We start from the raw sequence: 26,511 nt of genomic DNA, 5'->3' as shown, positions 1-26,511 counted from the left end.
ATTTTGCCATCTTACAAAATTTGCCTGACGCACACCGACCTTGCATTTTGGGGTTTTTGCTACCATAAACCTAGTAGTGCCTTGGCGTTAGTTAAGGCCTAGATCGGCTGCTGTAACAGAAAGTCGAGAAGAAAGTGATTCAAAAGATGGTGATTTGGTTTCTCTCACATAATTGTCCAGAGTGAGAGAACTCTAATTCCACAGAGGTTCCAGCTATGTGCGGAAGTTCACCAACAAACACAACTGTTAGTTTCTTACAGGAAGGCGAGGATGGATACCACACACTTCATGCACATCCCCCTGGACTTGAAGTGGGTCAGATAGCCACATCTATTGCCACAAAACCCCTCCCCTGGGGTACCTAAATAACAGCCTACCCTCCTCCTCAGGTCCCTAGGAAATTCATTTCACCCTGGGAAATGAATGAGTGTATTAGGCATGCTTGTAGATCATGGATGAGAAGGCTGAAGCGTGGGTGGCAGACCCCAAAGCAGCAGGTCTTAGAAGGCTTGGGTTCAATGGTGGCATAGGACTTGTGGGAATAGCCAACCAATGCCTGATTTGACTTAAGGCCCACTCCATTGAGAAGGAACCCATACCCGACACTGCATGAATAACCAAGAACTGGGAGGAGGGAGGGAAATATAATCATGATATATTGTACAAGAAAAGAATCTATTTCCAATAAAAGGAAACACATTAAAAAGCAGAGAAGAAAGAAGCACGGCTTGTGCTCCACGTGGATGATGGCCGCACTGATGGCCCCTTCTGTTGGTCTCCAGTGTGTACTCTGGAGACCACGTGCAGTTAGGGCAGAATTGTACACAAATGGCAGAGAGGAGTTGCTGGAAACCCCGTTGAGTGTCCAGTGATCTTTCCCACCTGCTCTACGAAGGAATGTCAACAGTCCACGAGCCCAGCTGCTGCAAGCAGGCAAGCTTAGCTGAGGATGACGGTGGCTGTTAGCTCTATAACATCTACCCATGAAGTAGACTGAGACATGACGGTGAGATCTCCTACGTAGTTACAGGAATCCCATGGCTAAGAGGAAGAGCAGTCTGTCATGGTGGGATAAAAACAAGCAGACCCCACTAACTGTATCACGTACTGCTGAGTATGTTAGTTCTATGCAACCCAACCCCGCACAGCTGAGAATTCTTTTGCTGTTCAGATGGAAATCGTAAACAGGGAAAATGTGACTCCCTTGGTGGCTGCAACTTAAGCCTCCCGTGTCCGGACTGCACCCAGTGTGGCAGCGCTGGGCTGTACCAGTGAGTCAGCACACAGGAGTTAGTAGTGGCTCTGAGCTTATAGCGTTGGGACCCTTGTTCCTCAGTGCTAAAGCTCTGGGCTTGGAGTGCCAGGACCCTCACCTCTTTGCTCACAACAGCTTTCCGGCTCCCTCCTGGCTGGGATCTGCAGCTTTTGCAGTCTGCCCCTCTCCCAGCCCCTCTCCCACAGCTGCTTCTGGGGGATGGGCAGTGCTGGGAGGTGCCCGCTCTCAGTACCAGTTCAGCCATTAGGCCCAGGACAGAGACTACAAGTAGGTACCAGAGCAATCAAATGAGGCTTAACTGGGGTCTGGGCCACAGCCCTTGGGGAGACAGTTCATGACAAGGCGCTCTCCTAGGCTGCTTAGAGGAGACAGGTATACCTCAAGTTCCCATGCATAGGTTGACATGACCGAGATTAGTGTATCAACACCTGTGGCTAACAAACGTGAAAACTCATTAAAATCAAGAAGATAGATCATCAAATGCCCAAATATAGCACAATCAGGATTTATTTAATCACTATACACACTCAAGTCAGATGGAAGGAATACTGAGACTACCAAGATGAGAAGTGTCAATGACTGCTTTTAGTAATTAAGAGTTCCCCTTTTAAAACTGAACGATAGCTGGGTGGTGGCGGCACACACCTTTAATCCCAGCAAAGCAATCTCTCAGTTTGAGGCCAACCTGGTTTCAGAGCTAGTTCCAGGACAGCCTGGAGAAACCTACACAGAGAAACCCTGTCTGTAAAATAAAATAAAATAAAACAAAACAAAACAAAAAAACTGGATGATGAAGGGGTCAGATTCATAATGCAGGCACAGAGAAAGAAACGCCAAGGAAAAATCAAATGGAAATACAAGAAATAAAAACTGATATCTCAGACATGAAGAACATCTGATGAGTTTATCTGGAGTGGACACTGTTGGTGAAAAAGATTCACTGCCCAGAGCCAGAGGAGAGAAGAGTGGAAACTTCCCGAACTGAAATACAGAGAGAGAGAGAGAGAGAGAGAGAGAGAGAGAGAGAGAGAGAGAGAGAGAGAGAGGAAAGAAGAAGAAGAAGAAGAAGGAGGAGGAGGAGGAGGAGGAGGAGGAGGAGGAGGAGGAGGAGGACTGGAGGGGAGGTGGCTGTGTGTGGGACGGGAAGGGCAGAAAGCAGAGACAGGAATGGAAGCAACGTTGGACAGTGATAACAGCAAATCTTTCCAAAAACTAGTGACAGATGCCAAGCTACAGACACAAGAGGCTTAGAGGCCAGCACCTAGGACGGATGTGCAGCTGGGTATATGCTCTTAACCTGAGTGGGCTCCTCAGGCCCTGGCACAGAGATCTTGAAGCAAGGAGGAAGACAGAGCAACTTCTCCACAGAGGGGCAAGGATAACATCCAACTTTTCTTCAGAAAAATTACAAAAGAAGAAAGAGAAGTGATGTATTTTAGGTACTGAAAGAATAAAAAGCCTACCAGCCTATACTTTTGTATCCTATGAAGTTTCTTTCAAAAGGGAAAGAGAAATGAAAGTTTCTCTAGGTCTCAAATAGAGCTGCTTTGCAAGAAATGTCAAAATAACTTCTTTTAAGAGAAGAAAAACTATATAAGCTAGAAACTCTATCTGCATAGAGAAAGAATGAAACATCAGGGAAGAAGTAAGTGAAAATAAGGAGTATGGATTTAATTTTTTATCTTAATTTTCTTCATATCCTACAGTATTTGTACTACCTAGGAAGTCTGCTCAGAAAGTGGGCTTTCATTGCTTTAATGAACATCGAAGACTCTGGGAAAAACAGAACTTTCAAAAGAATTATAATTAACATGTCGAGGGGACAGAGAAATGAACCACAGGAAAACAAACAAACCAACAAAATCTCAACTGAAGGAAAAGCAGTAGAAGGGCAGAAACCACAGGAGCTTGGTGAAAGAGTGGCCAGTCCATGGCCACGAGAGGACTTAAGGGCACTATGTTATCTGGTAAAGATAGCAGTTCCAGAGTGTCTCCCATGAGTGTCTCCCATGAGTTTGCAGGGAGCAGCCCCTGGAGCCCGAAATGCTAGCCTATGTCATGTGAGTCTTGTGCACACTGCGCTGTAAAAACCACCGCTTCCACACAATCTCCTCCCAGATGGGAAAGGAGGGGGAGGCTCTTCTATCCCTGGGTTAATTATGCTAGGAACAGTCACACCCCTGGCACCCAGTGAGCACATCTGCTAACTAGAGGAGCCCTGCAAGGAACATTTGTTGAAAGATTGCACAAGGGGCATAATGCTGCTTTTTCCTTAAGGCCTATGATCGGCAAACGATTTTAATTCTTCTAGTCTAGGTAGCAGATAGTATTCTATAGTCATGCAGACTATCCAAAACCTTGGATATTCAGCTTCGTGGACATTCAGTGTTAGTTAAAGTTGGCTTAAAGAAACCCTGCAAAATAAAGGAAAAAAAAAGCATGAAACAAAGATATATAGAAAATAAATCCAAACAATAATGATAAAATCTGAAAAGGGCTCTCCACTAAAAACAAACACACATGGTGTCCTTAATGTTCAAGGCATTATTAACGTAACCTAAAGGTGGGGGACCCGGAAGGTGCAGTGTGGAGGCTGACTAGAAAGAAACCAAGATGAGCAGCCTGAGAACATTAGGTCCACCCCTCTTCCCCAGACCCCGGAAAATGGGATACTGTGAAACCAGGTAATACAGTGGGGAAGAGAGGCACCTTCACAGGCTGCTTTGAGTATCTGGCCTGGCAGTTTTCACGCACGCCACATTCTGTGGCTAGAACACTCTGGAAAGGGCTTGTTAATAGAATCAGGTAAAACCCTACAGGTTCATTAGTGTCTGAATGCAGAGGATCCCGGGCTTGGTGTTTGGTCTTTCACACAGTCCCAGCTTAGAAAAGCGTAGGAAGCCTGAGCTAGTGCCCAGTTCCCCTCCCAGGTTCTCGATGGAGACAATTGGCATGTAGTAAACAGAAGCAAACCTCCCCTGGATGAATCTCTTCTTGGGAGATTGTACCATATCAGAAGACTAGGGGTCCCATCCTTTGGTTTGGTAGTGAGTGTGCAAGCGGCGTGTCTGAGGGGGCTGTGCTTTGGGTCTGTGCAGGTCTGCCTGCGTGGGAGGGTGTGCAGTAAAAGGGAGTCCCTCACAGCGGCTTACCTCGCACCTCTCAGCAGCAGAATGTGAACGTGAGCTTGAACGTTGCTACCCTGGAAAACAGAAGTGTTCGGTATGGGTTGTGAAGGCTCCTCCTCTGCAGAGGAGAAACCCTAGAGACACAGAGAGACTGAGCATGGGAGAGGCAGTGTAGTGCCTCTGGTTCTGGACGGTTAGGAAAGCAGAAAGAGAACAGGAGCTAAGGAGAGACGATCACTGGGAACTGACTCTGGACGCTGAAAGACAAGTTCTTCTTCAGAGACATAGAGGAACCAGTGGGAAGTTTAAACAAGTTTGTGAAAGATGATGTACCTGCACAAAGATAAAAGAGGGGACAGACGGTGAAGAGACCGGTGCAAACTCCTAAGATTAGTCTGTGCTAGACAGCAACAGAGCAGCTCTGAGCACGAGAGGCAAAAATTACCTGTGAACATTTTCTTTTCCATTTCTTCTTGAATTTTCAGAAGAATCCGCTCTTGTTCCAAGGCTTCTATATACTTTGAATAGCACCAGGTTGGCTGAAAAAAAAAAAATTTCAAACTTTGCCGGATTTCCCTCAGGAGCACACTAGAGATAAAATAAATCTCATTATTCCTTTGTTTACACTTCTTATTGATGTATAACATGCACCAAGAAAATTACATCCTAGCCAATTACGGTAGCTCATGCCTGGATTTCCAGCATGAATGAGTCTGAGATTAGCATATCTCTAAGGCTAGCCTGAGGTACCTATTAAAGCCCAGGTCAGCCTGGACTATTCAGTGATACTCTGTTTAAAAAACAAAGCAAATTGAAACAAAAAGAAAAATATATTTGAGATATTTCTATCATATATCTCAAAAGATAATACAGATTTCCCCATTTATGCATTTTAATTTTTAACTGTGAACCACAGATCTTTATCTACCTAGTATTCTCCTTTCATATTTATATTTATTCCATAACAAAGCTACTTCTTGCTGTAGCCTTGACCTGAATCTGTAAATTCTTTCCCTGAGTGAGGAAGAATGTTCAGACAACCATACTGTTGCCCAGTGACAAATGGGACAAGAGCTTATATGATGTGGGATTTCCCTCTGTGTGCTGTGATTACCATTAATGAATAAAGAAACTGCTTTGGACCTATAGCAGGGCAGAACTTAGGTAGGCAGGGAAAACTAAATTGAATGCTGGGGGAAAAAAGGGCATAGTTAGACACCATGGAGCCACCGCCAGAGTTAGACATGCCGAAACTTTGCCGGTAAGCCACTGTCATGTGGCAATACACAGATTAATGGAGATGGGCTAAATTAATATGTAAGAGTTATCCAGTAAGAAACTAGAGCTAATGGGCCAAGCAGTGATTTAATTAATACAGTCTTTGTGTGATTATTTTGGGGCTGAGCAGCCAGGAACAAACAAGTGGCTCCTTGCAACACTTACGGGCTCAGCAACAGCGGCTCAGCTATCTTTGTATTGGTTATGAACTTAGATGCTTATTAAACACCCAAGATTATTTTGGGGTGACAATTTGAATTTAGACTGATTATTGAATAACAATAATTGATTATTATTCCCTAATTTCTAGAATGACAACATGTAGGCTTAAAAAAGCAAAAATCAATAGTAAATATGTATATTTTTAAGGTGCCTCTGACATCCAGCTATTCAGTTCCCTACAGAAAGCAAAAGTCAAAAGTAAATATGTATTTGCACAGTGCCTCTGACATTTTAAGGCAAGGACAGGACATGATTATTATCAGTGACATCATCATTATCCTCGCCATCACCCCCTTTCTTTGATCAGAGGGGATTCTATTCTCGTTTCAGGCAGCAGAGTAATACTGATGTGGACAGGGCTCAGGACAAAGCCTCTGTGTCTGCATCCCTCGCTGAAGCTTGTGTTGTGCTCCCAAAGGTCAAGCCGATCATTTCCTGATGTGTATACCCAAGCCTCATCCACTTCGGATAGACCTGTCAGTACACATCTCTACAAAATCAACCGTTTCTCTTCCTTCATGAGAGTTTTATAGCCTATTAGTTACCTCAGTAGGGTAACAATTCATTTGGCACTTCTAAATGCAGAAAAGATTGTTTTATGAGTTAGTATTGTCCTAAGGTGCAAACATTTTTAAATACAAGTCATTAAAAATGGCTGTAGATTAAACTCATGTTTCAGAGAATTGATATGAAGGTGTGCTAGTTGTAAACATAAAAATGCAAATGTATTGGGTGGTGGGCATGTAATACAAAGAATTAAGAAACTAAGACTAAGCATTTAGCATTCTGCGCCGTCTCTGAACTCAGCACACTAATCTACAGAGGTTGTTGTATTCTTATTCTTTTCTCCAGGAAGATGTCACTTCACTGTCTTCAAGTTAAACCATCAAGAGCTGAGGAAGAGCTCAGTGGGGGACTACATGCTTCATCCGCACAAGGCCCTGAATTTCAATTCCCAGCATGCTCTAGGGGAAAACAGCTGGAGGGCATTCCCTTCAGACTCTCTGAGGATCACCATTGTAACCCATTTTCACACCTACACCACAAACCGACCAGATGTGTACACAACCTTCTGCTGCTGAGTGACCAAGTCTAGAGGGGAAGCGGGTCCTGGCATCTTACCTGCCGGCCATAGGCTTGCAGGCCCAGCAGGGACTCGCTGGCTAAAGGTGCTTTGGCTAGAGAGCCTGTAGTACTTGCATACTGCTTGAGTCCAGTCTGTGAGGGAAAACAGAGTGAGATCGTGGGAAGTTATAATGTCACGTAAGAAATCAGTTCATGGTGAGTTTACACTTGGAGCTTCACGCCAGTCACTTTGGCCTTTAAATTGGCCATATTCCTATAAGAACACTTAAAGAGAAATGAGACAAGCAATGAGGTAGAATATAAAAATCCAAGCATCAAAGAAAGACTATAGTTCTCATGAACAGACAACCAGACTTTCCACTGGGGCAATGCATGGACATAGAACTGTAACCCCCACACAAATGGAATCAAGGTCTATGTGTTCCTTCTCTCATGTCTGCCTCTGGGGAAATGTTCCATACGATGACAGACAGAACATTGTTTGCAGAACAGAGCCTCTCACGCGGGGCACCCGAGGATTTGCTGTGTGGCAAATGAATACACGCACATACGCTGTAGTGAGTGAATGGTCTCCCGCCCTCAGGTATGTGCTGAATGGTGACACCACGTGTAACTGTGCAGTTATCGTCAACAGATGAATAGCATATGCCTGATGCCTCCCTCCCTTCTTCCAAATAGAAACTAGGGTCACTTCCAACTCCGTGTGTTAGAAACCAGTCGGTATACATACACCTGTGCTCACTTGGGATGATTCTGCCATGCATAATAATTTCCTAGAAACATGTAGAAAGAATGAACACCTTAAACAATATATGTGGTCAAACAAGTGTGTGTGTGTGCTCATAAATGTGCAGATACACCTGACCATGGAGACCATGGAGCCAGAGAGCAGCCTTGGGTGTTGCTTCTCAACACCAGTGTTTCTAACAGGGTCTTTCCTGCCTAAGGTAGGCTAGGCTGCTGGCCAGTGAGCCTGGGGCTCCTCCTGTCTCTGTCTCCCAGCACTGGATCACTAGTCCATGCCACCAGGCCCAGCTTATTCACATGGCATGTGCCCTCCCCCCCCCCCCACACGTAACTTCTTCACTCTAGGGGATGGAAGCTGTTGACATTGTCTAGGTGTGAAGAAAGCCTTCATGAAGAAGAGAACACATCTGACAACAATTTTGGGAAACTCAAGAACAGTCTGAGAGCCGTGAAGGAAGGCAAAGGCTTGAAGTCACTAACGCCTGAGGCTGTAACTTTTGGGGCGCGGTTCCCCGGCCCACATTCCTCTCTGGGCCGCACCTCATCCTTTAGAAGTGTGATTCCATCTAGAGCGGATTCAGGCTTACCTTTCCGATCTTGTCTTCATCTGACTCTGACATTCTCTTTTTCTGTTTATGTTCTTGTCTTCTCTCTAAAACACTCATAATTTTTTCATCTGTTAAATTCTTCCTAAACTCACAAAACTGTGGCCAATACTTAAACAGAACCCCAAAAATTGTCATCTGTATTAAAAAACAAAAAACTATGTCTCAGATTACCATTCTCGACAAATGTACCAAATTAACTCTAACTTGCCATAATCATGGACTTCTCCATCCTTAAGATACACCGCACAGCCCCCAACCCTAGCACCTTATTGTTTGCAGACTTGGTGCAGTGAGCCCAGCACGGGCTTCTCTCCAGTCCTCTTAAACACTCACCGGGTGTACTTGAAAGTGAATTATTCTCAGTGTTTCCCTAACCCATTGATCACATTACTAAAGACTCCATTAGGTCTTTTTAAATGAGAAATTCATGTTTTCTTTTTAAGCTGCCCCGTTGCTCAGCCGCACTCTGCTGTTTTATGCAACTATTCCAAGTATTCGGTTCTTCAAGGGAAACTCCCCCGAGCCTTTCTCTGTCTTTTAGAGAAAGGAAATACCATTTTGTCTCTGGAAAGGCTCTTAAACAAAGCTGCGGATCTAAGAATAAATCTTGAGTAACTTTTAAATGATATAATCTCTTTTATGTGAGAGCAAGAAGAAGTAACATTTAAAAAGCAAAACCGGCACCCTAGGCCAATGCTCTGTGAGGACCCTGCACATTAAGTGATTAATTGTGATGTGCGTGGAGATAAGAGGAGCTGCTGTAATTCCCATGCCCAGCTCTTACATTAGCTCCAGAGGCATAAGTTACTTCCAAGAAGGTAGGGCTTGCCACATCAAATCAAGCCCAGCATCTTCGGGCTAACGTGGCCTTTACCTAATGCCTTGAAGAAAAACGAGCCGTCCTATCAGGCTCCAAGCCAACACTCAGGGTAAAGGAATTTTTTCAAAGTCAATGCTTGAGTCCTGAATTAGCAAAAATCACTACTCATGTTTTCTAGGCGTGAATGTAATTATCTATTCATTCCTTTGTGTGTGTGTGTGTGTGTGTGTGTGTGTGTGTGTGTGTGTGTTTCTCTGCATCCTGTAATGGCTGCCCTGAACTCACTCTGTAGACCAGGCTGGCCTTGAACTCTCTCTTTAGACCAAGCTGGCCTCAATTAGTACACATTCCCCTGTACCTGCAGCACCTTAAAAATGACCAAATTCTGAGATATATTAATGAATGTAGGGCTACTTTGCTCTCTGCCAGAAGATGGGGCAACCTCGGGCTCTTGGTAGCGGGTGTGGGGAGAGACGGGCTAACTGATACAGGCAACTTTGAGTGTGTTTCTCAGCCCCTGGTTCCACTCTGCTCACTACACAGGCTGACCTCACTACACTCCTCGTTCATGACAAATCTCACACATCCACGTGGTCAGAAATGCCTGCTCTACATTTAGACCACAGAGATGAATAAGAAACACATTCTGCCCTCACAAACTTGGCAATCTACTTTGGATTCAGTGTTTTAAGTCTTAGGACAGAGAAACACAGGGCAGAGAAGATGGACCTGCGTGAACTCAGAGCTAAAGACAGGAAAGGTGGATTATGGAGCTACACTATTTCAGTGACCCCGGGAAGAGAGAACACAGGTGGTAAGGGATGCGGCTCCGGGTGTGCAGCAAGCTGACTTCTCTCTGTGGGCAGCAGGAAGACAGTAAAGCATTTTAAGCAGAGGGTAGCATGATCAGACACCATTTTGAGAAAAAGTACTTTGTTTCCAGCGAGTTGGTTGGAGCGAGCCCAGAAACCAGAGCTGTGGTAATGGTTAATAATTAATAGTTAATAGGGTTTGCAGATCTGAAGTGACACAGAGGTGAAGAAGAATGGATAGACCATCACAACAAGGAGATACACGACTGGCTTTTAATGCCTGATCAAATGTGGGGTTAAGGGAGTGGAAGAGAGGAAGGACATATGGATGGCGACCAGATCTGGGGCTCGCGTCTCTGGGGTAAGGGATGCCACTCTCAGAGCGTACCCCCCCATCTCTGGTAAACAGGAAGGAGGACATCAGAAGAAGATTCTGTATTCCAGATGTTCTAAGCTACCTCTGTGACTCTACCTTAGGAAATCAGATAAACACGCTAAGCCTGAGGACCCGTCCCACTGTGGACATCTATGCTCAGACCTGAGGTCCAACAGCGAGGACCTCAAGTCTTGTTCTGGTTTGTCAGGACAACAAGGTGAGGAGATCTTAGCGGATGTCACAGTTTTGGTGCCATGCTTTCTCTGTTTCATCCTCAGTATCTCCTCTGCCTGTTTTAGTCATAATTTGGATTGTGAGTCCACTCCCAGTCCCTTAGAGGACCTGAACACAGCTGGCTTAGAAATGAACACTGAGGGGTAATGGCCTTTTTCCATGCTCGGCAATCGCTCTCCAGATCTGTTTCCTGTCACTTAGTTTGTGACATGGCCTTCCTCGTTACCCCTATTATAACTTATTTTTCTTAATCATTTTTTAGGAACAACATCACTAAAAGGGTTTTCAAAATGCAAATAAATTATGCTCACCGAGTCAATGTTTTCTATTATTTATCTTAAAAAGCAGTAACTTGAGCAGGTTAAAAGCGGCCCGAGTCTCTCGTGAGTGTATGCACTTTATGCTGGCTGAGCGCTTACATTTCCTCTCACTTATTTTATGAGCTATGTGGATATTTCAAGCTTTAAAAATATACAAATTTTAAGACACGTATTTTACACATTTTTGCAGTAGTGGATACTTTAAAGGGAATATGAATGGCTAGAAAGGATGGAGGAATTACCTGGAGCATTTTTACAATTTGTAGGTAAAAGTAGTAACTGTGAAAAGTCAAAGTATATTATTTAGTTTTATTTATGGCATTATCAACAACAGTATAAAAGTTATTAGCTTTGTGTATTTATTATATATTAATGATATAGGCAAAAGATGTCCACATTAAAGAGAGCAAATCCCAGTACCAGGGAGATTAAAATCTTGCCATACGTGAGCAACGGAAGGGCTTTAAAGAATACCTTGACTACTGGTGTACTTCGCCTCCTGCTCTTACCTGTGCCTCTCGGAACACGTACGGTCCCATCTCCTTCCTGTGTTCAATTATCTTCTGGGCCTGCTCGACTGGAATATCAATCTGCAGAGCTGGGGGGATGCAGGAGTTGATGAAGCAGTTGATGATGGTCGTGATCTTCTTCTGAATGATGGACTCACTACAATGCGAATGGCACAAATCCTGGACAGGGAAGAGGAGCCGCAAAGCAGGATGGGATTGATTCTTTTCCAGAGCGCTTTACAGTATATACCGCTTAGCTTGGGCTTGCGGGGGCACAGCGACGTGTCAGAGCTATTTTCAAAAATCCTTTCTTTTAGACCCAGGGAGCCTGACGCTTCAGTGCACGTGCCTTGCTTTCATTGACTCTGTCGCTTGTTTCCCTAGGCAGGTATGACTCGTTAACATTTATGCGGTGCACGAGGCCCGCTCCATGCTGGGCACTGACGGGGGCAGGGTCTCCCTGGAGGAGACGTGCGAAAGCCTATTGCTCAAACGCTGTGACAGCGTCCTAGTGGAACACTGAGAATCCGCATCTACCCAGCTACAGGTGGATACGAAAGCTTTCCATCCTGGCTGCTGCCTCTACAAGACCAGCAAGTCTGCCTGCTGCTGTGAAACAGGAACGTCCTTACAGCTACTTAGGGTCCATGGTGCTCCTGTCTCCCAGTCTGTGAGAGCTGCCCTTCCATCACTGTGAGCAAGTACAAGGGAAAGTAACTGTGTGTGTGCGTGTGTGTGTGTACAGCTCCAGAGCTTCAAAACCACAGCCCTCGACTATGGCTTCTGGGTGCCAGTGAAGCAGAACTTCCCGTCAACCGAGCCTGTGACGGAGTTTCCTTATCTCTTGGTGTACAGGAAGCAAGAGGGAGGGGGAGACCGGGTTGAGGCATATGTCCTTCTATGTCATGACCGAGTAACCCATCCTTAGCGAGGCCCTACCTCTACTTCGGGAAACAGTGCCTCCAGCTGGCCACCACGTATTTACCAGATGCCACGTGAGCCCCTGGGGGTCCTTTCGTGTCTCGGCCATAATGTCATTACACCCTTCCTTTTAGAGGGATTTTAAAAGTCGTAGTAGTACATTAAAATGTTCTAGTTTTAAAGTCGGAGTCAGAGACAGTATTTTTTTAATAGATAGCTTGGCTTGAATTACAGCATTTTTATGTCAAAAATTTTGCTCTGAAAGCAAGCAAATTTGGAAACTCCTCATTCTAGGCCAGAAATGAGCTAACAATGACTAAGTACCCAGCAAACACCAGTTACTGTAAGAGATGTGTTAGGATATTAAAAAAAGAAAACTTTGGGCACCAGTCATGTGAAACTTTTATATAGGGTTTACCACATGTTATCTAGAAAAAAAGCTTAATATTAATATTACATTGCAGGTAGCATGACCACTCAATTTAGCATCAACTCAGAAAAAGTCCATTTGCACTGCATAAGTCTGGTATATTACCAAATATTCACTGTTCACCATTCCTTGTAGGATTATTATATAATCATTTGATGAACTTGATTATAATTATGGAATTTAAACTTGTGAGGTTGAAACAAATTTGCAATGTTACAGAATATTAATTCTGACTAATGGGATAGAACTTAGACTCATAACTGATATTTTTTCCTAATTTCTTTTTTCCCCCAAGACATCAGATTATATATTATATATATATAATCCTGGTCGTCCTGGAACTTGCTCTGTAGAGCAGACTGGCCTTGAACTCACAGAGATCCACCTGCTTCTGCCTCCTGAGTGCTGGGATTAAAGGCTCTTGCCTTGTTAACTCTCACCTGTTATGAGGGTTAAGAATGCTTCCCTCTAGTAAGCTTTCTGTGACGCCTTCAGCCAATAGAGATGACATCTTACCCTCTTCCCTAACATCCGGGGCCTTGAATGTGTCTTGTTCACCCCCTCATCTGTTTCTCTTTAGATTGTAAAGTCTGAGAAGGACACTATTTGGCTATTGTTGTATACTTAGCATTCACCTTAACCCTGTGTCAAGGGATGGAGTCAAGAAAAACTTGAGAGTTTGGAATATATCTTTCCATTTTTTTTCTCTACAAATACTCCCATGAACACAAATTTTATATGCAGTCATATAGTTGCTCAGTAACTAGCTTTCAATAGATAATCAATAGGTAAACATTTACATCACTAATCATTCTCCTAAACAATTTTTATTGACTATAGCAAAGAATCAACGTCTCAATTAAGTACCCAATATCCTGTTGTAGACTTAGTTCTTTCTGATTTTTCGCAATCCAGAACACCGTTTGACCAAGATTACCTGAGCTGTCTCTTTGTCTATTTCCAGTGCCACTACGAGGTCACAGCACAGCCCTGTGGCTGATGACACAGAGGTCAGAGACACAATGACTTGGTTGACATCACGCTCTATCACTCCATGAGCTACCTCATTTTGGAAGTTTCTTAGCTTTTCTGTGTTTTAACATCTTCACCTGTAAAATGCTAACTATAACTCCCTTGATATCAAGGGATTCTTGTGAATAATGATCCCATGATCATTGTTATGTGGATTATACCAATTAGGAATGTCTCCAGGCAAAATGTGTGGTGCATTTATAAATGCATGCAATAGAAAGGCCATGGTGCAGGTTTTGAAAGCACAAATATTATCATGGGGGCTCATTCTTACTCTTCATTATGGCAAGAGGTGCCTCTGGACAGCGGACAGTAAATATGCCAATATTTAAACATTAACACAAAGGAAGCTGGCAATACTGGGATATATTATACAAAATCCATATGCATCTGCTATCTTAATGCATCTCTTCAAACAAAAGTGGTTTCTCCAGGTCCCAATACAATACCTTAAACTTTTGTACTTCTTGCCAAAAAAGTACTCCATTTTCCAATAAATCTCCTTTCAGGGCCACAAATCGTTGAAATTGCCTTGCAATGACTGGATTCAATAATGCTTTACGGAAAGCAATAATCTCACAGGATGAAGATATCCACTTACTTGCCACAGGCTGTCCAAACAATACAGGCAATCAGACATGTTCCAAAAGTAGCAATCAAGTCGTTAATTAGACCAAAACCACCAACTTCTACTTCTTTTGATTTGGCTACTGAAACTTGTGGTATGAATATAATAGACTCTGACAGCTTTGCCCTTGGACTCTACCTTTTGTCTTTTTTTAAATGGATCCATTAGTTTTAGAAACTAGAAGGAAGAAATTACTGAGTGATGCACATGTAACTACATTGTTAAACATTCTAATACCTTTACATGTAACTACAATGTTAAAACATTCTAATACCTTTACATGTAACTACATTGTTAAATATTCTAATACCTTTACATGTAACTACATTGTTAAAACATTCTAATATCTTTATATGTAACTACACTGTTAAAACATTCTAATACCTTTACATGTAACTATACTGTTAGAACATTCTAATACCTTTACATGTAACTACATTGTTAGAACATTCTAATAGCCTTTACATGTAACTATACTGTTAGAACATTCTAATACCTTTACATGTAACTACACTGTTAGAACATTCTAATACCTTTACATGTAACTACACTGTTAGAACATTCCAATACCTTTACATGTAACTATACTGTTAGAACATTCTAATACCTTTACATGTAACTACACTGTTAGAACATTCTAATACCTTTACATGTAACTACACTGTTAGAACATTCCAATACCTTTACATGTAACTATACTGTTAGAACATTCTAATACCTTTACATGTAACTACACTGTTAGAACATTCCAATACCTTTACATGTAACTACACTGTTAGAACATTCTAATAGCCTTTACATGTAACTATACTGTTAGAACATTCTAATAGCCTTTAGAGTTTGGGACCAGTGGCGAGAAGAGAACAGTAACCGCATGCTGTGGTGATATGGCTCCATTATGACTTATCACACGGCTGCATCATTTTTAATTATTTCTTTTGCTCTTTGGGATTACAGTATTTTTAAGAAAAGTCCAAAAATTCTATAATTTAGGTTGAAAATTTAAACTAATTTCAATTCTATCCTGATAAGATCATGTTTTTATATGACATACTTTTAAATCATCTTAGTAAACTGTGAGTTCTAAGGAATAATTATAATAATTCATAGCAGTAATTAACAATTATTGCCTATTAACTGTATGAGTGTGCTGATAGGAATGGAAGCCAGGGCCTTGTGCACGCAAGGCAATGCTCTACCACTGAACTTCGCTCAGGACAACTAATAATTCTTTTCGTTGTTTTGACACAGAGTATCACCATGTAGTCCAAGCTCGACTGGAACTCACTATGAAGCCCAGGCTGACCGCACTTTCACACAGCCTCCTGAGTGCTGGGATTTTTTTTTAAATAATAAAATTCTTCTGACTGAAGATTTACTTTACATCATACAAAATCTAGAAGAACCCGTGATGGTTTAATAAGGCTTAAAGGTATTTTATTTACATCCATTTATATTGTAACAATTTTTAAATAAACTTTTAAAAATACTTTGCTCATTTAAAGTCACATCCTCAACCTATTTTATTCTCTCAGATTCAAAAAACCATAGATTTATTAAATTTATAAAATTTATATATTGAAATAGATTTCAATCCTGCTGAAATTGGCCAGAGTTGATGGTAGTAGACAGCCGCACAGGGAAGCAGCCCTCTAAGGCAGTGTTGTAGATGGATGCACAAATTGCACCAATGACTAAATGCCTTTTCTGACAAGGACTAAATAAGTTCCCTGAAACAAATCATATGTGACCATCCATACAAATGCTTGAAAGAGTTTTGCAAGAAATGACCTGGGAACAGCAACCAAAAAGTAATGAATTCCGCCTGGAGAGGGGCAGCCTGGACAGAGCAGGGCCTTGAACAGAGAGGTGGCAGCAACCCCAGGCAGTCTGGGTGAGTGGCGGTGCCATTAACCCAGACACGGGGCATAGATGCCTATCACCATTTAGTGAGGCACATGCCATGTTCTCTGGACAAAAATTCAAGACTCTCAACATCTGGTCCATATTAAGATTACAGCCCTATAAATAGGAGCAACTATGGATTAAAGTGGGATGTTTATTTAAAACCCACTCAACAAAGACTGTTTTAAGACTTGCTTCTTAAGATACTAAAACTTAGCCATTTAAAGAAAACCTGTAATTTAAATAAATAGAAAATAATGCAAAATATAATTCACAATAATATAAACTATAAGCTCAGTATACTTAGTATTTCAATAAAGATGTAACAAAAACAAGCCTTTCAAAAGAGTGCCTACTTTCAAGAGGAAGCCACAGAAGACGACTTCCTGATGAAGACGTGCACCCATCCACTGTGAGGCTAAACCTTTATTTTCACTCGCTAATTTGGAGGGGTCACCTGGGTCTCACTTTTCATGACCTCAGAGGACAAATCCTCAGGAGCTTTTAGACTCACCAACAGGATTGTGCTCATCATACTTGTTAAGAAGCAAATTAAGCCATCTTCTAAAGCTTTGAATTACAGAGATCTTAATAATCTCCAGGATTATGGTTGCCACAGTTGCTTTCTAGCTAAGCTGAGATTTCCAGTACAGGGGTAATGAAGGACGATTTAACCTGCTGGTTGTGCTTCACGTGACCTGTTCATTCTGTGTGATCCACTCTCCTGGTATTAAACTACCACATACTGCAAGAACAGCTTGTTCAACATGCCCAGGACACACACAATTAAGTATATATATTTCCATCCACCCCAGCGTTGGGAACCAAACCTAGGGCCTCAAGTGAAAAGTGCACATTTAAGGTCATTCACATGCTCCACAGTCGAAAGGTCAGGAGCTCTGCAGAGTCACACTTTTCCCCAAGTTCCATCTGCCAGCACGAACACAACCGGGCATCAGTTGGAGGTTTAGACAATAAGGGTCAGGAGCAAGGAGTGTGTGTGTGTGTGTGTGTGTGTGTGTGTGTGTGTGTATGTGTGTGATGGAGAGATAGGATATGTGTGTGACTATATGACGGCATGAGTGTGTGTATGTGGGTGTGAGAGTGTTTTGTGCAAATTGTTAGTATGTATGTAAGTGTATAAGAGTGCCCTGTGTGAGTATGTATGTGTTCATGAGTGTGGACAAGTATGAGTGTGTGTGCTACTTTGGCAGAGTAGTATTTATAAGAGAGAGAATATAATCACTTGCCTTCCACACTCCAATTTTCCTGTCATGCTTCTGCAGTAAAAGCTCATCCGCTATGTCTTTCATCTGTATCTAAAAGCATAATCAATTATTTTAGCAACATATTCAGAATAGCTAAAGTTTGAATTCTTTATTATTTATCAGCTCAAGGAATGAGGCAAAGGTCAGGTTAGGTAGGAGAGTGTCACTCAGGACAATGACACTCAGACCATGAAGTAAAACCCTGCACTCTGTGTTATGGACGGGTTCTCCTGGAGTGAAACCCTGCACTCTGTGTTATGGACTGGTTCTCCTGGAGTGAAACCCTGCACTCCGCATTATAGGCGGGTTCTCCTGGAGTGAAACCCTGCACTCTGTGTTATGGGCGGGTTCTCCTGGAGTGAAACCCTGCACTCCGCGTTGTGGGCGAGTTCTCCTGGTTGGGTTCTCCAGCTGTGCTGTCACCTAATGGCACTACTCCAAACACAGGTGACAGTGTCACTTCGGCTTGTGTAAGAACTGAAGCTATAGAGTTAGTGATGGCCTCACAGGTGTTGTGCCATCTTCTAGCCATTTTACATTTTCCATAAGTGATTTTTAGGAGCCACCTATAATTCACAGGAATACAGAAGGTACCGCTGCCTTCTACCTGCTGGTTCTTCATCTATGGATTCAACTAACCTCTGATGCAAAATATTCAAATAAGAAAACTGTATCTGTACTGAGCCTGTCTGGTATCTTCCCCTTATATTTATTTTTCCAGATTTATTTAACATTTTTATTGTATTATGATTTTTAAGTAATCTAATGATGAAATGAAGTATATGGAGAACTATATGTAATTATATGCATATATAGCCTCATTTTATAGAAGTGGCTTCAGCATCTTCAGGTTTTTAGTGTCCCATGGGTCCTCTCTGGATACCAAGGAACAACAGCATTTAGGGGGTTTCCGGTTGTATATAATCTCTCCCTTTTCTGGGAAGCTACTCCTGCCAGATCTATGTTGTGTGTCTTTTATTCCTAGCACCTCACCTAAAGAGGCCAGGCCTGTAAAACAAAGTAATGCTGCACTTTGAGCCTGGGGCCCCCTGCATGCTAGGAGGTTCAGAATCAAGCTCACGCCATGCCCTGTGTCTTTGTGACAGGCACAGATCAGGGGAAGGAGAGCTGCTCTTTCTTGCTAGATTTCAGCGCTACCCCTGACTACATCTTTCTAAAGCTTGGGTGTCAGTTCCTCTTCTAAGCATGGGGGATGCCCCAGCTTCGTTCACTCAAAATCTCACTACAATCAGTTTGTTTTGCTGCTCACACACAGAATGCAAGGGAAATGACTACAAGCTACAATAACTTGACTGTGGTAAAGAGAAAATGTGGTAATAATATCAGTAAGTCAGATGTCACTTCACCTGGTTACAGGTCAGTCAGGACTGTGTAAAGAGACCTGCTTCTAAAACACAATAAAAACAAAACAAAACAAAAACCAAACCAAACAGCAACAAAAACAAAAACCCAAAGCAAAACCCAACTGCATTACTAGATGATATTTAAGTCTCTTCTTGCTGGGTACTGTGCTAAGAAATCAAGCATACATTGTTGTTGTTGCTGTTAAGAGGGAGCTTCATTTTGTAGCTGTATCTGGGCCTGTAACTTGCAAGGATACTGCTGGCTCTACCCCCAAAGTCATGGGATTACAGGCATGTGCTACCACACAGTTGTTACTGACATTCTTACTTCTCAAATGGAAATACCAAACAAACAAAACTCGGAAGAGGAGCCACGAATGTGCGGCAAATGCTGGGGTTGGGAATTTGAGAAGCCTGATTCCTTGCTTGTCACAGCTACCCACTGCAGGCTCATGACTGGTCCACAGGTACTCACACTGAAGGGCTGGCTAGGTCCTGCCAATGGCTATCCAGGATTATGCAGGTCATGTACCTTTATCTTCTGACGGGACGCAAACTGTTCGCTTGAGAGGAACAGCGGCAGCCACACATTTTCCAGCCTGTTCAAGACATGTTTCTGGATTTCCACCAGCACAGATGGGTCAAGCTGCTCGTGAAGGATCCTCCCCCAGCCGCCACTCATGAGCATTATCTAGGAGAGTAAAAACAGCACAGAAACCACATGCTTTTTTTTTAAACTAATAAAAGCCATTTAATTCACTCGCTCATGTTGAGCTTTTGCATCATATTGGATAGGTGCCACGATTTCCATTTTCCACAAAACGTCTTCTTAATGTATGGTTTTGCCTCCCGTGGAATACTGGAAAAAGCACAGCAATGAGGTAGGGTTTTGTTTTGTGTTTGTTTTCTGTGTCAGGGCCTAATTTCTGCCACTGAGATCCACCCAGGCTCCCAGGTACCAACACTTTTTCCCTCCATGGTCTCGGTAACTATGACACAAGGTGGTGACTACTGCTTTTCTGAGTTCTTACAAATACGTGATTCTAGTCTAACTGAGCCATTGCAGGGAACATCTTTCTCTTCCTAAGTGAAGGAAACGAGGCGTCTGATTAGTTAAGAGGGCTCCTGACCCAGGTCCTTGACACAGCAGCGACAAACTTGGTGGCTGGGTTGTTGGGCAGAGGTGGTGGGGTGGCTGCCCTCTCCCTGGTGCTTCTCTGATGTCATTCGGGAAGAGCCCAGGGGAGGCACCAGGGAGAGGAAGGTCGTGCCCCTCTGATTTGTACAGCCAGCAGCACTGACAGAACATCATAAGTGACGGCCTGAATCTTCCCTCATAGCGGTTTCCACCTTCCTCTGTGTACTGCCAAGAGTCTGCACACTGAGATAAGCTCTTTATTTAGTTCACCTTTGATAAATGCAATTAAGAAAATACTACTAATATTTTATATAAAAACAAAGCAGAAATCATCTTTTTAATTGTCCCGAACAATATTAAAAAAGAGTAAAAAACAAGATTGCATTTTTCCGAGCAAAGTGGTTTTAAATTTAGTTGGGGGCAAGGTGAGCTGTACAAAATGTGAGGCAAATTCCCACGTATAAAATAGGTAGAGATGGGACACGCAGAACGGCAAAGACGTCTGCTGTGAGCCAGAGCACTGGCTTGATGGCAGCGGTGACGCCCCACCGTCGTCTAAATGCTCAGCAAGCGGCGTGTACTACAGCACGTTCACACAGCTGTGTCAGACGCCACAACGCCTTGCGCCAAACAAGACAAATGCTTCCCATGTGTTCGGCCCACACATGGCCTAGCCACGCCTCTAACGTGCCGCCCTCCTTTCCCTCCAAGCTTCGTGCCTTCACCCACTCCAGAGTCAGATTGTGGGGTTGGTTCTCTGGATTCATGAATAGCTCAGAGTTTTTTCTTTACTGAATCTAATATTAATCTGAAATTTTCATTTTCTAAGTATTAACCATTAAAGAATACTTATCTTTGTAAGCTTTAACAATTAAAAAAGATTTACACAATACGTTTGCTCTTTAGATAGTTAAAAAAAAACCACCTCATGCTAAATAAATCACTTTTATAACTCTAAATTTCAAAAGCATAATCATATTGTTTCCTGTAACTGATGGCTTCATTGTCAGTAGAATCTGTAATTCAGGCCACTGCCATGGCACAACGAAGTGGCTAAATCTATGTTCACAGTCTGTAAAAAGTTTCTAGGCTGGGCATGGAGATGCAAGCCCAAAATCCCAGCTCTTGGGAGACAGAGGCAGGTGAATCTCTGTGAGTTTGAGGTCAGTCTGGTCTACACTCTATGGAGAGTTCTAGGATAGCCAGGGCTATGTAGAGAGACGCTGTCTGAAAAAACAAAAACAAAGAAAAGCCTCCATTCTAGGGTGAGAGAATGGTAGACGGTGTTTTCGAAGATCAAAAGCCTTTGAGGTAGCAGCTTGGCTCAGGGGTGAATGTGGCCCTTTTCTCCTGCTGGAGACCCAAGGCCCTTGTCCCTGTGGTTTCGCACTTGGTCCTGAGCACCTAAAACAGCGTGAGACACTAGCGACACACACGGGCACTCAATGAATGACAAAATCAAATCAGTGTGACGCTGTCTTTGTACCCCAAATTTATGAACACTGTCCTTAAAACCAACCTAGATGAATGACATTTTATCCAATAAAGTAACTTTAAAGTGACATGTTTTAGGACATGTAATACTTGAGTGAACTTTAGGGATCTATAGATGCCCACCAACACCTAAACCAAAGTGTCTCTCCAAAACTGTAACACACAGCAAAAACATGCTCATACCTGGTCCTGCTGATGCAAAGAAGCTGGGCTGCTGGGGCCGAAGAAATACTTCTTATTAAGGTATTTGTTTTTAATGTCTATAGACTTTGCCTCCCTTTGCTTCTGGTCCTTAAAAAGCATTCTTCGGAACTGTTCGATGTCTGTCCAACACGCAAGGTCGATGCTGGAAAGAGAGTACATTCTTTTTTAGCCTCTAGAGTCAATTAGACACTGGCCAAGCTGCTGGCAGGCGGGAGGTGGCTGTCTGGTCAGATCAAGGATGAGTGTCTACAGCACAGCCTCATCCAAGCCCAGCAGATGGCTCCGCTGTTGCTACAGCCTTAACTCTCGCTACATGAACGGCTTTCTGGTGAAGGTATGGGGTACGCAGCAGATCTCTCGTTTACTGGCGGTGTCTCAGAGTTGCATCTGAGGATTGGACTGGCATCTTCAACATCAAATACGGGGAAATGCCACATATATGCCATGGTTATTTGATAATGGTACAAATTCAGAATAATCCTCATCAGGATAAGGAGAAGTTTGACCCTAATTTCATATCAGTTTCTGTTAATGTGAGAGAAAAATATGATCAAAGTTTCAGTTCATAGTACAAAAATTTCTAAAACTGCAATGTTTGATTTATATGTTAGTTAACAGAACTGCGAACTTTTACAGTAATTAGGGAACAACTATAAGAGACAGTTCCCAAAAATACTAAAGGGAGCAGCAGAAGAGAAAGCTTAAAAGTTGCTTCAAGCCAGCTAGTACTAAAAATAGCCCCAAGCACTGCACGACTGATGAGAATAACATGGGAGGCTAAAGCAGTTGCATGCTCATCAGGGTCTTTTAAGCAGACTTTTGTCTGTCAGTTTTTACTGACATAGGTAAAGATTACTGCCTCTGGCCAACAAGAGGCCCCAGAGAAAGAAGGTGGCCCCTGCCCCTTGCTGACGTGAAGAAACAGAAGGTCAAAATGGTGGTAAATTCTTTGTTTGAGAAAAGGCCTGAGAACATCACCGTTGGGCAGAACATCTAGCCCAAAAGCTTTGTCATACGGCCCCGCTACACTAGACTGCAGTGGCAAAGGACCGTCCTTTATAAACGGCTAAAATATCTCCTGCCCTTAACCAGCTCCCGCAAGGCCCTGGACCAGAAAACAGCTACCTAGCTGCTTAGGTTTGCCCACAAGTACGGGCCAGACACAGAGCAGAAGAAGGTTAGGCTGCTGGCAAAGGGGTCATCCCAACTAAGAGACCACTTGTCCTTTGAGCAGGGGTCAATACAGTCACCACCTTGGTGGAGAACAGACTCAGCTGCTGGTGCCCATGACGCAGACCCCGTTGAGTTGGTGGTCTTCAAGCTTACCCTGTGTAGAAAGATGGGGGTCCCCTACCACATCATCAAGGGGAAGGTCAGGCTGGGGCAGCTGGTCCCCAGGGAGACATGCATCACTATTGTCTAACACAGGTTAACCCAGAGGACGAGGGTGCCCTGGTAAGCTGCTGGACCAATTACAGAGACAGATATGGTGAGATCTGCCTCTACCTGGGAAGGCAGCGTTCTGGGTCCTAAATCTGTGGCTTGAATTGCCAAGTTGGAAAAAGCAAAGGCCAAAGAGCTAGCCACTAAACTGGGTTAAATGTACACTGCTAAGTTTTCTGTGCATGAATGTAATTACAAGCTTATCTCCCATCTTTAAAAAAAATCTGCTACCAAGCCATTAAGATAGCATAAATCAAAATTAGTATCACAAAAGGATTTATTTTACTGAGAAATATATTTAAAATTAGGTATTTCCTCACCTTGAAGAATGAGATTCTAGAAACTGGCGGAAATGTTCGAATTCCAGCTTGTTGTTGAGCAGATCACTGAAGGTGAAATGCTGGTATTCCTCAGGGACGTTGCTCCAGTACTCCGTTTGTTTAGAGACGTCAGACAGTGACAGCTTGCCAGCCGCAGGTCCAGCAGTGTCCTGGGGACAAAATGCTTTCGCAAAAATCTCTTAAATGCAACAAATTATTTGCAGTTTTAAACATGAAACCTGAAATAAAAGTTAACTTCTGGGCGAGGCCAGTTTACAACTGGTAGAGCTAGACAGACAGACTAGATGTTCACATTCTGACTCTCAAGGTCTTCACTGCTCCTTTTTAATGAGTATTTAGTAAACACTGTGTGTATAATACAAACAAAGTACTCTGTGTGCACGTGTGTATGAACACAAGTTCATAAGGGTGCCCAGTGTACAAAATATTTGTCTTCAAAATATTACTTTTATTTCTTAGTAAAGGGGAAATGCCTTTTGCAATAAAACACAAAACCAAAAACTAAAAAGCCTCTTAGTCTCTTTCCATATATGTACATACATATGAATTATATATAAATCTATGTAGATACACACACATATAAATAAACTATATATGCATGGTGCACACCTTTAATCCCAGCACTTGGAAGGCCAAGGCAGGCAGATCTCTGAGTTTGAACCTAGCCTGGTCTACAGAGCAAGTTCCAGGACAAACAGGCCTACTTAGAAACAATGTCACAAAAAAAAATACCAAAACCCAAAAAAGTTGTCTTCTAAAATCCACAGAAACACAATAAATAAATAAATGTAATTTTTAAAACATATAAAATAGCATTTTATATGATATATAAACAACATATTTATATATAATATATAAAATATCAAAAATCACATGTTATATATAGCATATTCATATATGCTATAGTATACATAAAATATAAAGTATGTAATATAAGAATATATTATATATAATATACAACAATATAATATATAATATACATGAATATAGCATTTTTATATATTATATATATAAATATATGTGTATATGTAGTTTATTTAAAATGAGGAATAAAATCATGTAGCTATGGTTTTGTAATTATATTTTTATCTTAATAATTTATAATGGATATTAAATATTCTCTCATAATTATTTAAAATTTTTAAAATTTATTTTATTGTGAGTGTTTTGCCTACAAGTATGTATGTGCACCTTGTGTGCAGAGGTAAGAAGACAGCATCAGATCCCTGGAACTGGAGTTACAGACCCTTGTGGCCACCTGTGATGGTGGGAATTGAGCCAGTGGCTCTTAACCACTGAGTCATCTCTCCAGCACAAACCACATGATTTTTAATATAGATAACTCACCCTCTGTATTAGTGTTTTTAAATGTGCAGTCGTGAGATAAACTATAAATATTTCAAAAAGCAATGTTCCTTATATGGAGGAATTGTGTATAGCATTATAAATGTTGCCCCTGGAACTTAAAGCACATCACTGTTATAGAGGACCTTTCCGAATGCCTGTGCTCTTCCCAGGTTTGAATGAGTGGTACATCAAATAGAGAACTTTGGCACCAACAAAACAACTACTAAGTTCTATTTTAAAAACTATTGTTTTGGGAGAGGCTGCGGCGTCCAGATGCACGGAGGCGGAGAGGCCGCAACGTCCAGACGCGGCGGAGAGGCACCGCATTCAGGAAGAGGCTTTGGGGGACTGGCGCAGCGGCAGACGCAAGCTGCGGGGACCGGTGCGGAGGCAGACACAAGCGGCGGGGACAGGCGTGCAATAAGGAGAGCAGATCGCCCTACTACATTTAAATCAAAGAGGTAGGCCTCTGGTTAGCCAGGTCACTGGCAAACGGGGAGCCTGGTCCTGTCCTGAAGACCCTTCGGAGGGGTGAGAGGGTTCTTGGCCTGCGGCAAGAACCAGGAAACAGAGCGAGGGCATTTCGTAAGTGGAGCCCTTGGCCAGCAGGGAAACCTGATCCGGTTTTTAAAAGACCCATTAGATAGGATCAATAGGAGGAGATGGGCAGGCGCCAAGGCAAGAATTCACCCAATAATCTGAAAAACAACATGAAAACACCAGAACCCAATGATATTACAACAGAAGTATTTGAACAACCTAACACAGAAGAAGTGGAAAAAATTGACTTTATGAAGGCAATAGAGTCCCTTAAACAACATGTAAAAAATGCCCTTATAGAAATGGATGAGAAGTATAACAAAAAGTTTGAAGAAATGAGTAAATACGTACATGATACCCTGGGAAACCAAGAAAAAATGATCAAACAGGTAATGGAAACAGTTCAAGAATTGAAAACTGAAATGAAGGCAAGGAAGAAAATACAAACTGAGGACCAGCTGGATATAGAAAATCTAGGTCAACGAGCAGAGTCTACAGAAACAAGCATAATCAATAGAATACAAGAGATAGAAGAATCTCAGATGCTGAGGACACCATAGAGAAAATAAACAAACAGATCAAAGAAAACAGCAAAGCCAACAAATTCTCAACACATAACATTCAGGAAATATGGGACACAATAAAAAGACCAAACCTAAGAATAATTGGAATAGAAGAAGGAGAAGAGTCGCAGCTCAAAGGCCCAGAAAATATTTTCAACAAAATTATGGAAGAAAACTTTCCCAACATAAAGAAAGATATTCATTTAAATATTCAAGAAGCATACAGAACACCAAACAGACTGGATCAAAGAAAAACATCTCCTTGCCATATAATAATCAAAACACAAAACATATAGGTAAAAGAAAGAATATTAAGAGCTGCAAAGGAAAAAGGTCAAGTAACTTATAAAGGTAAACCGATCAGACTTACACCTGACTTCTCTATGGAAACTATGAAAGCCAAAAGGTCCTGGATAGATGTACTACAGAAGCTAAGAGACCATGGATGCAAACCCAAACTACTATACCCAGCCAAGC

The 26,511-nt window shown here is 42.3% G+C and overlaps 1 protein-coding gene across 1 annotated transcript in view; it reads right to left on the bottom strand.

Annotated features, from left to right (window-relative positions):
- Nucleotides 1-1,765: 1,765 nt before the first annotated feature.
- Rgs22 (regulator of G protein signaling 22) overlaps nt 1,766-26,511 on the bottom strand; it is a 106,263-nt gene continuing 81,517 nt past the window's right edge. Inside the window, exons 17-27 of the mRNA XM_075961195.1 lie at nt 23,564-23,733; nt 21,780-21,942; nt 19,497-19,655; nt 17,583-17,651; nt 14,249-14,410; nt 11,417-11,596; nt 8,325-8,480; nt 7,027-7,122; nt 4,850-4,943; nt 4,429-4,478; nt 1,766-3,690 (exon numbers count right to left, since the gene is read on the bottom strand). Of these exons, the coding sequence (XP_075817310.1) occupies nt 4,474-4,478; nt 4,850-4,943; nt 7,027-7,122; nt 8,325-8,480; nt 11,417-11,596; nt 14,249-14,410; nt 17,583-17,651; nt 19,497-19,655; nt 21,780-21,942; nt 23,564-23,733 (1,254 nt within the window). The 3' untranslated portion in view covers nt 1,766-3,690; nt 4,429-4,473. The remainder of the gene's footprint in view (nt 3,691-4,428; nt 4,479-4,849; nt 4,944-7,026; nt 7,123-8,324; nt 8,481-11,416; nt 11,597-14,248; nt 14,411-17,582; nt 17,652-19,496; nt 19,656-21,779; nt 21,943-23,563; nt 23,734-26,511) is intronic.

This window comes from Microtus pennsylvanicus, chromosome 2 (genome assembly GCF_037038515.1).
Source record: "Microtus pennsylvanicus isolate mMicPen1 chromosome 2, mMicPen1.hap1, whole genome shotgun sequence".
Classification (NCBI taxonomy): Eukaryota; Metazoa; Chordata; class Mammalia; order Rodentia; family Cricetidae; genus Microtus; species Microtus pennsylvanicus.
This window is presented reverse-complemented; position numbering and strand designations above follow the sequence as displayed.